Here is a 14,485-nt window from a genome sequence, read left to right on the forward strand (position 1 = left end):
GAAATAGGATTTCTTGGGTTTTATTGTTTTTCAAAAAATAATTCTAATTTTGCAATGTTCATTTGTGCGACAAAAATACGGACCGCCAAAAAACTATCCCTCCGCTAAAATGATTATCTTTCTACAACTCTATTTGTCAGCGCATTCTTATTCCTAAATAACACCTGCGGCAGGCGTCGTTGCTCACCTTGCTCTCCACTGAATTCTATTTCATTATTAATAGCTTTTAATTTAGCTCCTCTCCCCTACCAACCTTTTCTTCCCCTCTGGAAGAAACTTTCTCGAAACGATCTTGAAACGAATATGGGTCCCTTACCCCTCACTACCCCCACTCCAACCGACCCCTCCCCTCCGCCCCGAAAATGTCCTCGACGATATTCTACGTGAGCGGTGCCGTGAATATCAAATCGTCGGTCTTTTACGCTCGCGTTTTTATTTTATTTTCGTCCACTCTCTCCTTATCGCGTCGTTAATTCTCCTTCAGCTCGAAGGCGGAACAGTGAAGGATTAAAAAAAAGGAATTTTACGATTTTTTTCTGTCTCTCTCGCACACACACTTTTGGTGGATAGCTGACGCGAGAGATGAGGATCGGTGGGAGAGAGGATTCGACGCCGCTGCACAAGCGACCAAGAGAGGGCCGACACTTTCGCGGCCGCCGCCGTTTCCGACGGCGGATATGTCGAGAGGTCGGCAGCGGGTCTTTTCAATGTCGACACCGCACGTCACGTATCTCGCAAGGTGGTCGAACGTGCACGGTCACCCGCGTCACATTTTCGGTCGTTCATATTCAGGGGATTTCGGATTTCGTCGTCACTCATTGGGGTGGGGGGACTGAGGGAGAGGTTTGGGAGTCGATCTCATCGAGGATTATTCCAAACCTTTCCCCTCATCCCCCCCATCGACCGGTCACATTCACGAGGACGTCACGCTCCCCGGTGATGGAAGCGTCGCGAAGATGGATGCTTCGTGAATACATTTCTTGAGCCCATCACCGGGACCCTCCTGCTTCAGCCAACACGTAAACGCTCCGGGAGGGATGTGGTGCCCCACTTGTGTTGCCGTCCCCTCAACCTCCGCTTTGGCGCACCACGCGCGACATAAATGGCTCGGTTCGGACAACATTGTTCGCGAGTGGACAGATATGAATCACACGAGTGGTCGACGAGACCGACACGAGAGGATATGAAGACAACCGTGTACGTTACATTACCTGACTCTGTTGCGCAAGTGCCCACAGATGCACTGCAATAACTGTTAGCATGAGTTTAATTTGAATAAACCAATCGAGATCGATAATCATGGCTCTGGAATGAGAAGTGATTCTCAAAACTTACTCCTACCTTTTTACACGATGCAACAATGATTTGCAACATTTGTAAATACGCCACCCAACGCATAAGAAATAATAACTGTAAAATCATAAAACTTACATTTCAAATAACTTATAGTCTCCTCGAAAATTATTATTTTGAAATGAACGCAAAATACAGAAACATTTGACAAAAATTACGATCTTAATCTCTGTATCTTGGCACGTGACTTTCATACCGTTCATAGCGACCAGAGTTTAAGAGTTAAACGGGAATTCATTCAAAATTAGGGTTTGGGTACTATCACTAGATGGATGGAAGTTTTTGGACGCGTATAAAAAAGTACTCGACGTCCCGTTTTAGCACATAAGGTGCCTCGTCCAATTTACTTTTGCATTCGAGTTCTAGCCAATGGCTTCGCAAAACCCAGTCTAGTTTACTAAGCGATGAATATCCGCTTCACTTAAAAACCCAAACCAAGACTCTTAAACGAGAAGAACCCAACACTATCGGCTTAAATATCCCCCGAGAATCACTCGGACGAAGAGAAAAATGTGCGAACTTGATAAAGTCCACCGCATTTCCTTCCACGTCCACGTTCCGCTCCCGATGCCCGAGGCGAGCCCTCGACACACCACGGTATCTCAACACCCAACGACCCGGAAAATTGCAACAAACGAAAAATCTATTCATCCACCAACTCGCACGGACGCCGTAGACTTTAGAGCCAATTTAAATATTTTTATAGGAACGGAGTGGGCTATCGAGGGGTGGCTGTATTGCTATCACCCTCGGATCTACAGATACAGAAGAAACACCCCCTTACCCGTTAAGCCTGCCGTGCTACAGATTTCCGTGCTGCTCCGTTCAAGTTTACGAAGGCAGCAGACAAGGGGGCGTGGAGTGGGGAAGGGGGGTGGGCAGCGGGAAGGGTGGAGAGGGCCGCTCGGATGGCGAAAGGAATGGGGAGGAAGAAATTACTCAACTGAATTTCCCGCCTCACCACACTCCTTCCCTCCCTCCTCTTCGGCAGCCTTCCCCCCTCCCCCCCCGCCAATTACACCCTCCTCCTTCCGCCCACCTCCTCCCCCCAGCCCCCGCCTAGTCCCGCCGCCCTTCGCAGACTATCACCCTTCCCTCCGCTCCGCGCGCTGCCCCTCCGTCCCGTCCCACCGTCGATCTCCCCTCCTCCTCGTATCTCTATGCCAACGACGGTCAGTAACCCCTGCGAAAGTGGGACACTGTGCTTCTGAGAAGGAAAGGGAGAGAGAGAGAGTGGGGAGCGGGGGGGGGGGTGGGACCGCGCTGGGAAGGGGGTGGGAGACGGTGGGGAGGGACGGAGGGAGAGAGAGAATCGGGGGAAGAAGCACGGAACGGAACGGTCGGAGAGTGAAAAATAAAGAAATAAAACTAAAAAAAGGAGGAGGTGGGGGAAAAAAGCGCAGGCGAAGGGGGAGTGAAGGGGTGGGGAGGGTGGGAGGGGAGGAGGATGGGGAAAACGCGAATGAAAAGGGTCGTTATCGCTGCAATAAGGACGTGTAACGCAAAAACAAACGAAGGGCTCCGGCGCTTGAATGGAGCGGGGGATCAACGCGCTTTAAAAAGTTACTGCAAATGGCTCCCGCTACTCTCGCTTCTGCGTTGTGATGAGCAATTCTGCGATGCACGAAATTGAATGTGCATGGCCAAATGAACCAACTACTAGACGAAGATGACACATGCTCCACTGTCACCAGAGGCTTTCATATCCATGCCTTGAGAGGGAATGATGAACATCCAGTTATGGGCATCGCAATCATCTCGCGTTTCCGTCGTGGGAGAAATCTCTCGCTCGGTCGTAAACCACACTCGCATGACATGTAGTTTTCTCAAATGTGACGCGGAAGTTTAGAAATGAAGAATACGGTTACCGATACAATTTTCAACGAGCGTTCATGAATATTTAAAGACAATGAATGGCCACGATGATATCCACGTCACAAGGAGATTGTGTTTGTCTAATCTTATGACATAAAATCAAACAATGCATACGAAAATGATATCGAAAATCGATCGACCGAATTATGGTGTACCAAGAGATCAGCTGCTACGTGCGTTCACTCACTCTCCCTTCAATTGTTGACTGAAATGAAAACTGAATTATCATTCTAAGTTTACGAATTGTCGGAATTAATTCCACAGCAAAGAATATGGTTGATCTGAAGATAAATTTGGGGTGATTCCTGACTTTACCGAAAAATGAGAACCAAACCAGATGAAATGTGGCTGCATTGAAAGTCACGCGTATTCACGGTGCTTCCGACGAATTGCTTGGTACACTTGATTGTTTTTTCAGCCATCCCGGCCAGACCTTAACTCTCGCGCGATTACGTAATCACGCAATACATATTCACTCCACTTTGCCGTGCGTCACGGCGCGGTGCCTGCCAAGCGAGCAGGCAGACTTCCATCCTCAACGAAGATTATATGGCAACCTATATTCGTGGTGAGCCCGCGATTTTACTGGGAGCAAAGCGCGAGAGTTATAACACTTGCTCGCCACTTCACTTTCGGACTTCGATGATACTGTCGGCAGGCTATATCGTGAACCTGAATTTAATTCAATAAATGTTTATTTTTTTATATCGGGCCTTCTACTTAAGGGTCGCCCTTCGTCGACTATAAGGGCACTGCATGGGAATCGTGGAAATGGTGATGCGAATTTCTTTTGTCAAACGAAGAGCTCAATTTGTTACATCACATTGAGCACTATCATTTGGCAGTTAGTTCCTCTGAATTTAAAACATAACATTTAAACAACTGATGCATAATTGTTCACTCTGCATCTTAATTTCATGTAAAATAGAAAACAAAATGCAGTAGTTTAATTTGAGAACTTCATGGGTAGCCATTTTCTCAATTTATGTGGTCTAAATCTGAAAATGTAACATTTGCTATGACAGTTGCGTGTTTCATGTTTAATTATGGTTTACTATATTACGTCTCTAATTGAGGTCAATTAGTGGACGGTACATTTTCATCAAGAATTTTATGGTCACTATCAGGAAACATTTTTTTCACCAATAAATTATGAATTGCACGGTTTCAACCCCGCATCACGCTCCAATCAAGGTGGAGTAGGAATGCATGAACCACCAAGGTTGGAATCTTATGCTGGTGTATTCGTAGAGTTCTCCAACCTTTTGCTTCCATCCTTCAAAACTATTCTCAGCCCAGTACTTTCTACAGCGATCCAGTCTAATGATTGAGACCCTGATACTTAACCGCGGACGGGCGTGGCCTCCGCTCGAAGTGTTTTCAATCTCCCTCTTTTCACCCCTCTCACATGACCGAAGGGCGTCGTAATAATACGCGAGCGATCGCCCCCAGAAGGGTCGCGGAGGAGTGGACGGGTTTTTGCACTTCAGAATCAAGGTGGACCTCCTTCAAAAGGATCTTATTTCAGGTTGGGTGGACAGGTAAAAAAAAATATGTCGGATGGACAATTTAATAGTCGGATAAGTGAGCGAGCGAGCTATGTCGGGGGAGGAGTTGAACGGGAGGAAAATGTAAGAGAAGCTAGGTATAACCGCTCGCGCGGTGGATTCCTCCGTTCGCTGGGAGATCTGCTTCACGCACGACCCTGTTTATCACCGCGCTGGGTACTTGTGGGCGGAGATGGAAGAGGGTGAAAAATAATGTCTCGGTATGCTCGCACGAATTCTTACCACATTCTCGACTCTTGGGCACTCGTCGGCCTGGAGGGAGAGGGGATCTGTGGACGGGGAGGAGAATGCGGTGGACGAGGAGGAGGCGACAACTGTTTGGAGGCCGACTGGGTCGGGCGAGCGGGCCTTGGGGTGCTCCCTCACCCCCTCTTCCACCCCCTTCCCCACGGCCACACTCACTCCGCACTGCGGAAAGCACCCGCTCGCTCGAACAAAACACTCCCTGCAATTTCTTTTTCCCTCACCTCTGAAAAAGTCCGCGACTCAATTGTGGCCCCCTCCCCTCCACCATCGGGGTCAGCGGTCGGAAAAGTACTCCGCCTGCAATTAGCAGGTGTTCCGGCAGAGTCTCCTGGAGTTTCCGGTGTCGGGATCCTCGTGACCTCGCGCGCATTCATTAAATGGAGCTATCTACTCTCCTACCTTGGGAGGATTCGAAAGAACTGATGTTTTTCACTGGCAAAATATTATCCAAAGAGTAATCATATCAAAGAATTTGATGCCATACCTCGTGCTCTTTTATGATAACGCCTTTTCAACTTTGGAAATGAAAACTAATGTGAATCAAAACATCTCCCGAAATCCGAAAGTACCGTTTTTAAATTTTGCCCTCCGAAATAAAATATACAGAACAAGATATCTATTAATGCATTATATACATCAGTAATCGATGCATTGGCGATCAAAAGTACTGGCATGTTGCCTATTGGAATACATTATTAAACGAAGGTCTGCCCAGGTTATATTTTTTAAACGACTTTCAACATAATATACATTGCGGCTCAGCCAACAATTACATATTTTCTTCGTAGATACACCAGTCTGAGTCACTATTCAGTTGTTTACAGCGTTAGAAAAATAAGTAATTGTATAGGTGGTCGGTTTTGCAATTTTCATGGAGAGGTAAATATAAACAATGAGTCGCTTCGTCATTATCTAGGAACGTTTAAGTTGTGTTAAGTATATATTTTCATGGTACGAACCGAAAGTTTAATGAATTAAGGTATCACGAAAATCTAATCGAAAAGTCGACAATGCTTTTATCGCCTAAGACCCATTTTCTTACGACAAACTCTTTGGTATTTGGCCTTCAATTTTAGCGAGTTCGATTACTAGGTAACCTTTTACGGATTATTTTTTGTTCCATGCTCAACTACAATCTTCGCAATCACCAAGATGGATGATGACGTGATATTTTTCTCGAAGCTGCATCTCAATTTGACTTTACAACCAACGAAAGCAGTCTCACGAGAAGAAATAATTAACACAAAAAAAGGGCTAGTACGTTCACACGTTGCAAAAGGGAAATTTCATGACCGGCATGAAACAAAACTCTAGTATAAACTAGTAAAGTTTGTTCGAAAAAGTTAAATTTCATTTTTGTATTCTCTGAGTTCTACAGAAAGCACGATTCTATTGAACCCAATCTCGAATTGACAATGGGTTCCACGGCTTGATCATATGATTATGAGGTTAGCTGAAGGAGAAAAATAAACCGATCGACCCGAAGGTTGGTTTTTTAGGAGAGGGTAAAGCCAAACTCATACTACGAGTAAACTGAACGGTATGCGCAATGCATCAGGGTAGGGGGCGTTTCATAACCCTGTGCCACACGTTTGTTTACCAGGGAGATCTGGTACCCGGAAAAATATACACAACTTGGGTAAAACTGAAAGTGTCCTTCCGCACTCGAATTGCAATACGAGTATGAATCCTTGAATGAATTCTCCCATTCCATCTACCTACCACGAAACTCCAGCTGGAGAGTAATACGAAAAAAAATTTCGGTAGGAAGTTGGACAAAAAGGGTGAGAGATAAAAACTATAAGCAACTCACATTTTCAGATGAAGCAAAGATTTTATCCGAGAATTGAAGTGACGAAATATTGGCGATCTTTTCCCTCCAATTCCGCGAATTTCTGGTCCGCGGAATTCCGCAACGAGAGCAACAAGAAACATGCTCGAGAAATCCCAGGATGAAGCAGTTTGGTCAGCAAAGCGACGAAAACTTATCAGCGTATATTGCCACCTCGTACTGACAAAAATTTAAACTCCCAATGAAATCCGTCCCTCCGCACGCAGGAGGTCTATCTCAAGAAGAAAGACGAATGTCAGTGTTGCGTTAAATTTCTTCCCTCATTGACCGATTAGTTACCCGATCGTTTGAAATTACAAACCTCTTCCTTCCAAAGACGAAGTTCGGGAAAATAAGAGCGGAACTCTGGGAAAACGCCGAAATAAAAAGAGCTTCCGGAACCGCCGGCGATATGAAAGTGTTCACTGGAGAAACATCTTGGGGATCATTAGGGATTCGTCTACGGTTTCCGCCGACAGTGGGACCGGTTCGCAGGAAGACAGACAGCACTGCCCGTTGTCGACGGGCGAAAGGAGCGAGTGATTTCATTTTTGTGCTCATGAAATGGAACACCACTTTCGAAAAGAACAAGGAACCGCCGTTATTCATTCATAATGGGAGCACGGCCGAGCCCCATTCCTCCTTTCACTCTTTTCTTCCCCTCCTCCCTCACCTCACCTCCGTGGTCTACAAACATCCCTCCCCCACCTTTCCCCTCCGAGCACTCTCCAAAACTTTTCACTTCCAAACCCACCCCCAAAACATCCACCTCCCGCCCAATCGTGAAATATTTCCTCCCGGCAGCTACAGGGAACGGTTTGTTTCCCGCAGTTTTTTTCATTCCATCTTCCGATGTTTTCAGAATACCTATCGCACACGCACATGACACGCACACACCAGAATCTACTTCGCGCAGGTGAAGAACGGTGTTGGGAAAAATTAAATCTAATCGTATCGGCTAGTAACCCCACAGTACAATATTATTACCTCATCGTGATTTTACAAACGACTTCAGAAGATAAAGAACACCCACGTGAATAAAATGAGCGGGGAGTTGAGCTTTATTCTTTGGAATATATTTTGAATCTTGTATTCTTTTTTCCATGAAAATTGAAATTATATTTATTTCTATGAAATTTTACTTTCTGCAAGAGCTGTTTTCATTTTATCAGTGGGCTTAAGAGTTCCTAATGACTAAGTGAAAAACTGGTTGGTCGAGCTAGTAATGTGACAGTCACGGACGGACAGGAGGAATGTCGCGGGGAAATTTCGAATCCCAAGGATGATTGAGAAGCTCGGACGCCACTTAGGAGAAGTATACCAAGTCGATGCTAACAGCGTAGCCAAATATTATATCAGGCTAACTGATATTCAATCGAGTCCGTCAGGCAAAGAGGGATAATAAATGCTGCACTGAGACAAATTCGATCGCTGCGTCGGGATTTCTCGCTCGTCCTTGAATATATTTCTCTTCGCCTGAAAAACGCAGCTCATCGGAAAAATTTTCACTTTCTTCTTTCGGAGATTATAATCCATTTCCCGTTTTGCCATTCGGATAGTTCATTTGTACCCTTTTTTATCCCTTTCTTCCACCCATGACTTTCCCCGAGGCAATTTTCTGCAATAGGTAGGCGAAATCCTTCCTCGTCATTTCTTTCTAGAACGCGACGGAATGCCTATACAGGACTACGCATGGAACTATCAAAATTTTTCTTGGGGAGAGGAATTTTTTTTAATATGCTATCTCATTAACGTAAACACACAGTGAAATATTCTCCCGTCCAATCGTCACGATCCAGGCGAGAAGAGTCACGCAAAAGAGTTGGCAGTTCCCTAAACCCAGAGGAAAATGCGACGCACCTTGGCTCGCGCGAGGTCGCCGAGTTCGATAGTCTCCTAGGCCGGCCTTCTTACGGCGGGTTGACGGTCGGATAAGATATTTTTGGGGGCTAACGACCTGAGGCGGTCGGCTTGGCGATTGAAGATAGATAAGCCCTTGGCCCTTGTTTTAACATGGAGTGGCGAGGCAAGTAATCCAGACGGCGAAGGGGGAAAACATAATTTCCCTTCTTCCCGCGTTTTCTGCTTGCGGAATATTTTTCATCAAAGTTTTCCATGGGAGTGGGAGGCCACCAGGTGCAAATGCACAAGGCTTGAGCTGTGTCAGGAGTCTTCTTAATCAATATTAAGTACGATTCACGCAGTTTCGATGCAAGTACGAGCATCTGAAATTTACCGACCCCAGGAGCTCAGTATAAAAAGATACTCTGTCCGAGGGAGACAACGGCGTAATTCCCAGAGGGTGAGGGAACGACGCTTATCGAAGAGGTCAGCTCTGTTTATGTGTCGATGTCAACCTAATGTGACCGGCAGGTCAAATTCACTGTCTGAATAAACCAACGGGTACTCGATGGAATATTATCCGATGTATCTGAAAATTCCGATGGCTACTACGCAGAGCCGAGAATAGTCAACGTGATTCGAGCCTTCAGCACCGACCGGAAAGGGAATATAGTGAAGATTTTCGCGATAATATATGGAATTTCTACACGCAAAGGTTATCGAACTATAGTTCGCATGTTGTTCTTTTACGCAGCCTATATGTGAGATTCTGCACTATACCCAGTTGCAATTAAACTGACTTTCGCCCGTGACGCACGAGCTTAATTGGTCGCCGCCGAGGGGAGTAACCAAAGACGTTGTTACACACGGGAGTCCTAACTACGCTCGTACCCGTTATCGAATCAAATTAACCCCACAAGGAGAGGGCCACGCGTCCTGACTCTCTCACTCTGTGCAACCCCGTGAGAGAGAGAGGGAGCTGGTGCACTGGGGAGAGATGAGAGGCGTACCTACTCAAACGACTGCAACACCCGCCGCACCGCCCGACGCTGATATCGGGGCATCAAAGAAGCTCATCAATTGCGTTCAATCACGCATGCATCCGAGATAGCTCGAGGACCCGTCCCGGTTTTTTATTTCTTTCACAAACACCATCCCGGATAAAATATTAACTCATGGGGCATGTGTCCACCTTTTACTTCATCGCTCCGTCAAATCAATAGATTTTTTTCCTTCCCGACATCTCCATCACTTCCATCCCCCTTCCCTTAGCCCTGCGCGAATTTTCCCTCTCTCAATCCCCATCGTTCCCCCTCCAACAACCTCCCCAAGCTCCCACCTCAAAATCGCAAGAGGGAGAGAGAAAACCTCCGCTTCGGAGAGGTAAGGGGGGAAAAGAGAGAGTGGCCGTGTGCTTTCGAAGCGACTCTGCTCCATTAGTGCGTGTGTACGTGTGTGTGTGGACTGCTGAACCTTGGCCGCATAAGCGGGTTTGCGCTCCCATGACAGCGAGAGGGGCTGGGATGGGGAGGGGGGAGGAGACTCGCGCTTTGGCACCTGTGGACCCTGTGTGTGGTGTGGGTACATGGCTCCGCGAGAAGATCCCTGGGTGGCGGGACGAATAGCAGCTCCCCCTCCCGGACGGCACCTTCAAATCTTCATATTGACGGTGGATCGCGGATCGGAGACCTGAGCCGACCACAAAATATGGAGATCGGGGAATGAAGTTGAATAGTTTGTCGACCTTCCGATCCAAGGGTAGCAGGCTCCAGGCGGTCCGCGGTTGGATTTATTCGGCGCTTTTGGGACTGCGTCGGACGGACGGGAGTTCTGTTGCTGCGCACCTTCTGGCGAATGCGACCGTTGAATGGAAGCAGGATATCGTAAGAGAAAATAACCGCCTTGGATCACCCGAATTCGATGTAATAGATTTAAAGCTTTTTCCTGCCTACCTTTGCTCCTCGAAATCTTTTGCACTCTAATTATTCATCTATCCCCAAAGTCCCAAACTTCATAATGTTCCAGACTTGCCTTAAAAAATGATTTATTTTTTAAACTTTTACTCGTGGTTTTTATGATTTTAAGAACGCTCTTCGGTATGAAAGGATTACGTGGCAGGATTTTGGAATCATAACTGCCTCAAAACTGACAAACCGATCGGAACAGAGATCAGAAGCTGATCCCAGGGCGGGCACAATCATAGTTCTGTCCCCGTTATTTCCGTCATGTACTTTCTATGATCATTCTAAAAACGCTTTATTACCAAATAAAAATTACTCACCAGTCTTGATCGAGTCAAATAATTCTTTTATCATTTTTGACTTCGTCAAAAAACTCTCGAGCGTCGATAGAAAAAGAATGAAAGCGTTTTTGAAGCCGGGACAGTCGAGTAGTGGTGAGCAAAACATTTCACGCCCACTCGTGAACCATTTCTTCCCGCGAATTCTCAAACCGGGGCGGGAAACAATGCATCCGCAGCCCCCGCCTACCCTTGCCCTCTCTCCCGCCCACCCTCACCAAAGACGAACTTCGCGGGGATGCGAGCGCGAGAGAGAGGTGTGGTTGCTGCACGTGCTCGAAGGCGGTCGGCGTTGCGACACGCGACCCAGAGAGATGGGAGCCGTCACCGGGGAGGGAGGAGAGGTTCGGTGGGGGTGGGGAAAAAGGCAAAGAGCCTGGCGCTACAAACCACGCGGAGGTGTTCGCGAGAGTGTGGGGAATGGACGGTCGGAGGGAGGGCTAGAGACAGGGCTCCTGGGGTGAGGGACGAAGAAGAGAAATCCCTTAAGTTGGGAGAAGAGGTGGGGTAAGGGTTGAGAGGATGAGGTGGAGGGGGAAAGGAGGAATTTGCATTGGGGAGTCTCATCCCCCTTCCCCCAACTCTCCCCCCCCCCCCGCACATCTCGTCGATTCGCAAGCACTTGAATGGGTGGAAGGGGTGGGTTTAGGTGGTTTTGAGCGAAGAGTTGGGTGAGGTGTGAGAGGGGGGCCCATTGCGCAATCCGCTCCACTTGGTTTGAACTGGAATTTTTGTTTGCCGGAGGACGAAAAAGAAAGAAAATTTTCAGCCACGATATTCACGCGTCTTTACCCCGCCTCTCATCCCCCAAAGCTGGTGTCCCGGCAAGGCCAAGTGTGCATGTGTCGGCGGGTTTCTTGTGAGAGAGTCTCGGAGCGCCAGGGGCAAAGGTTTCCCTCGCGATCCATGGCGGTCGGGTGCCGCTCGTTTTTACGTAGTCTTTCACGTTTCCCTAGGGACACGGCTTCTCTTCTAAGTTGCGGTTTGGGTACGAATTCGGTGGGAACGATCCGAACTCGGTCACATATGCCAAGGATTAACATAAAGGGGGAATGACTGGCATCCCAAGCGCCCCTGCGAGCATTTCGCAAATCATAGTATTGAGTTATTTACGATTATTTCCTCATATTTTTGGAATATGAACTTATTCACGTGGCATATACAATTAGCAGAGAAATTTGCGAACTTAATGTAATTGTTTGTAAAATAGAACTAATTGAGCGATAATGATCGACGAGAAGGTTCTAAGTTGTGCGCCAAAGATAAGTAATCATGTTTATTATAAAGTGCAAGGGACAAAAATATTTATGGTAACCAAGTTTTACTCAAAACACTCTCGTCTCCAAATTTGACAAGCAAAGTTACATACCCATCGAGTCGACTTTGACAAATATATTGAATGACATCCCATAATAATATAAAAAATGACAGCGCCGCCTCGCAAAAGGAAGGAAACAAAATTTTTCGTTCGAAATTACCATACACTATGATGGTAAAAATTCATTCTAAGTGAACAAGTACTGAAAAAAGTATGGTAAATCTTACATCAAATAAAACATTGGCTTTTCCATAGGGTTATCTAATAGCTATTTGCCATTTATCGCTCCGAAGTGAAATTAAAAATTTTCATCTGCGAGGAAATGGAATAAGATATAACCAGAAAAGAGAGAGTATTTGCAAATCTTTAACTTATTAAATGGTTTTGTAGTAAAAAATAAAATATTTTAAGTTGAGTTCAGGTATATGTCACCTAAGGAAAATTAATATAAGACGGGAAGCAAGGGTTCGCGTAGGAATTGACCAATATTTGATACCTTTCTAAAATCTTATTTGATGTATAGTGATTAAATATTTGGATGCGTTTAATTCTCACTCTGATTAATAACAAGGTTAATGGCGAGTCGAAAACAATCTCTCCCGGCGCTACAAAAAAAAATAATTGAAGAGTAGATTATGGACTGTTTACAAGTATATGAAAGCCTCCTCTTCAACCTTAACACTGAAAGGTATTTAAAAGCGTGCGAAATTGAGACTGAAAAAAATCGATCTCAATTCCTTCAATGTCGCCCGAAGATAGCCCGCAAGCCTCACAACACGCGGTCGCACAAGTTAAGAAAAGGGCGCGCGCGCAATCGGATAATGTAAGGCACTCCGACTTGAATAACCTCGACGGCCACTCCGCCAAGGAGACGTGTGAAAATTCGGTCAGTCAACTCAAAGACTGACGTTGCAAAATCAGCCGAGGTTGGGGAGGCGTGGAAAAAATAATGCTCCGGGTATCCGTGTGCACGCTCCATGTCCGAGGAGATAGAAGAGAGAGGCAGGCGGGCTCTCAAAATCGATAGATACGTCTACAATGACTAAATCGCTCAAACAAGTGCAATCCAATAGAAAACCAACAGAATTAATAACCAACAAAAACTTTAAAAATGGTACAAAATTTAAATTCTTCCTTACCTAGCTTGAAAGAGAAGCGAATGGTTCTGCGTTTCCCTAAAATATCGGGATGAAATGCCACTGATAGATTATTTCCACGGCGGTTACAGTGAACAAATAGACAAGGTTGTCACTAATTTTTCTATTGCTCTTCCACGCCTCGGGAATGACTCGACAAATATATTATATAATGGATGCCGCGCACCAACTGGAAGACGGGGACGTATCTACTCCACAGTCGCGTTCACCGTGGTGCGTGTCCTTATTTCTTTAGTCTTTCTCCCGCGTTTATTTTTTATTTCATACATCTGCCCTTACCCTCTTCTCACCCCGATTCCTATCGCACCCGACTCCGACCCACACGCCCTCTCCCTTCGCCAAAGCACCCCTTCCACCACCGACACACCACCCACCCCACCCAACCCATCCCCACACCACCGCCCCTCCCTCCTTCCCAACTCCCCATCGTTGCCCCTCCCACCACATCTGACCTGCTAACAGTCCATTGCCACCAACAATCCAAGTTGCTGTCATGGTCGCTGTTGTGAAACACCACATTTCAACAATCGCACCTCCCCTGCCGCCAACCCCTCCCCCCCGTCCAATCTGACACATATATGCTCTCTCTCTCTCTCACACACACAATCCTCCTCCTCTTTCCCCTCCTCCCGCCGCCAACGTCGCCGTGTTCCCTCTTCCCCTTCGTTCCCCTCCAGTCTCTCTCTCTCTCTCTTCATCCCCAACACTTCCCATCCGTTATCTCCGCTCCCTTTCCTCGGATGTGCTTCCTTCTCTCTCTTTTTCTCTCTCTCTCATTCCTCTTCTTCCTCCGCGTTTCCCTACCATGCAAAATTTGATCTTTAAAGTTGCGATTGATTCGCACACGAAGGATCCCTAAATACCCTCTCGGCCCCACACACCGATGCACCTGCGCAATGAATACTGATGTCCTCGTCGTGTTTAACTGTCGGTTGCACTGTCGCAGACTATACACCCGAACGTCTGGAAATTAAAAAATCTATCCCTCCTAAATTT

The 14,485-nt window shown here is 46.5% G+C and overlaps 1 protein-coding gene across 1 annotated transcript in view; it reads right to left on the reverse strand.

Annotated features, from left to right (window-relative positions):
• Hr4 (Hormone receptor 4) overlaps nucleotides 1-13,984 on the reverse strand; it is an 89,159-nt gene extending 75,175 nt beyond the window's left edge. Inside the window, exon 1 of the mRNA XM_071595955.1 lies at nucleotides 13,942-13,984. Within this exon, the coding sequence (XP_071452056.1) occupies nucleotides 13,942-13,984 (43 nt within the window). The remainder of the gene's footprint in view (nucleotides 1-13,941) is intronic.
• Nucleotides 13,985-14,485: the final 501 nt, after the last annotated feature.

This window comes from Hetaerina americana, unplaced genomic scaffold (genome assembly GCF_022747635.1).
Source record: "Hetaerina americana unplaced genomic scaffold, ioHetAmer1.1.p SCAF_1, whole genome shotgun sequence".
Classification (NCBI taxonomy): domain Eukaryota; kingdom Metazoa; phylum Arthropoda; class Insecta; order Odonata; family Calopterygidae; genus Hetaerina; species Hetaerina americana.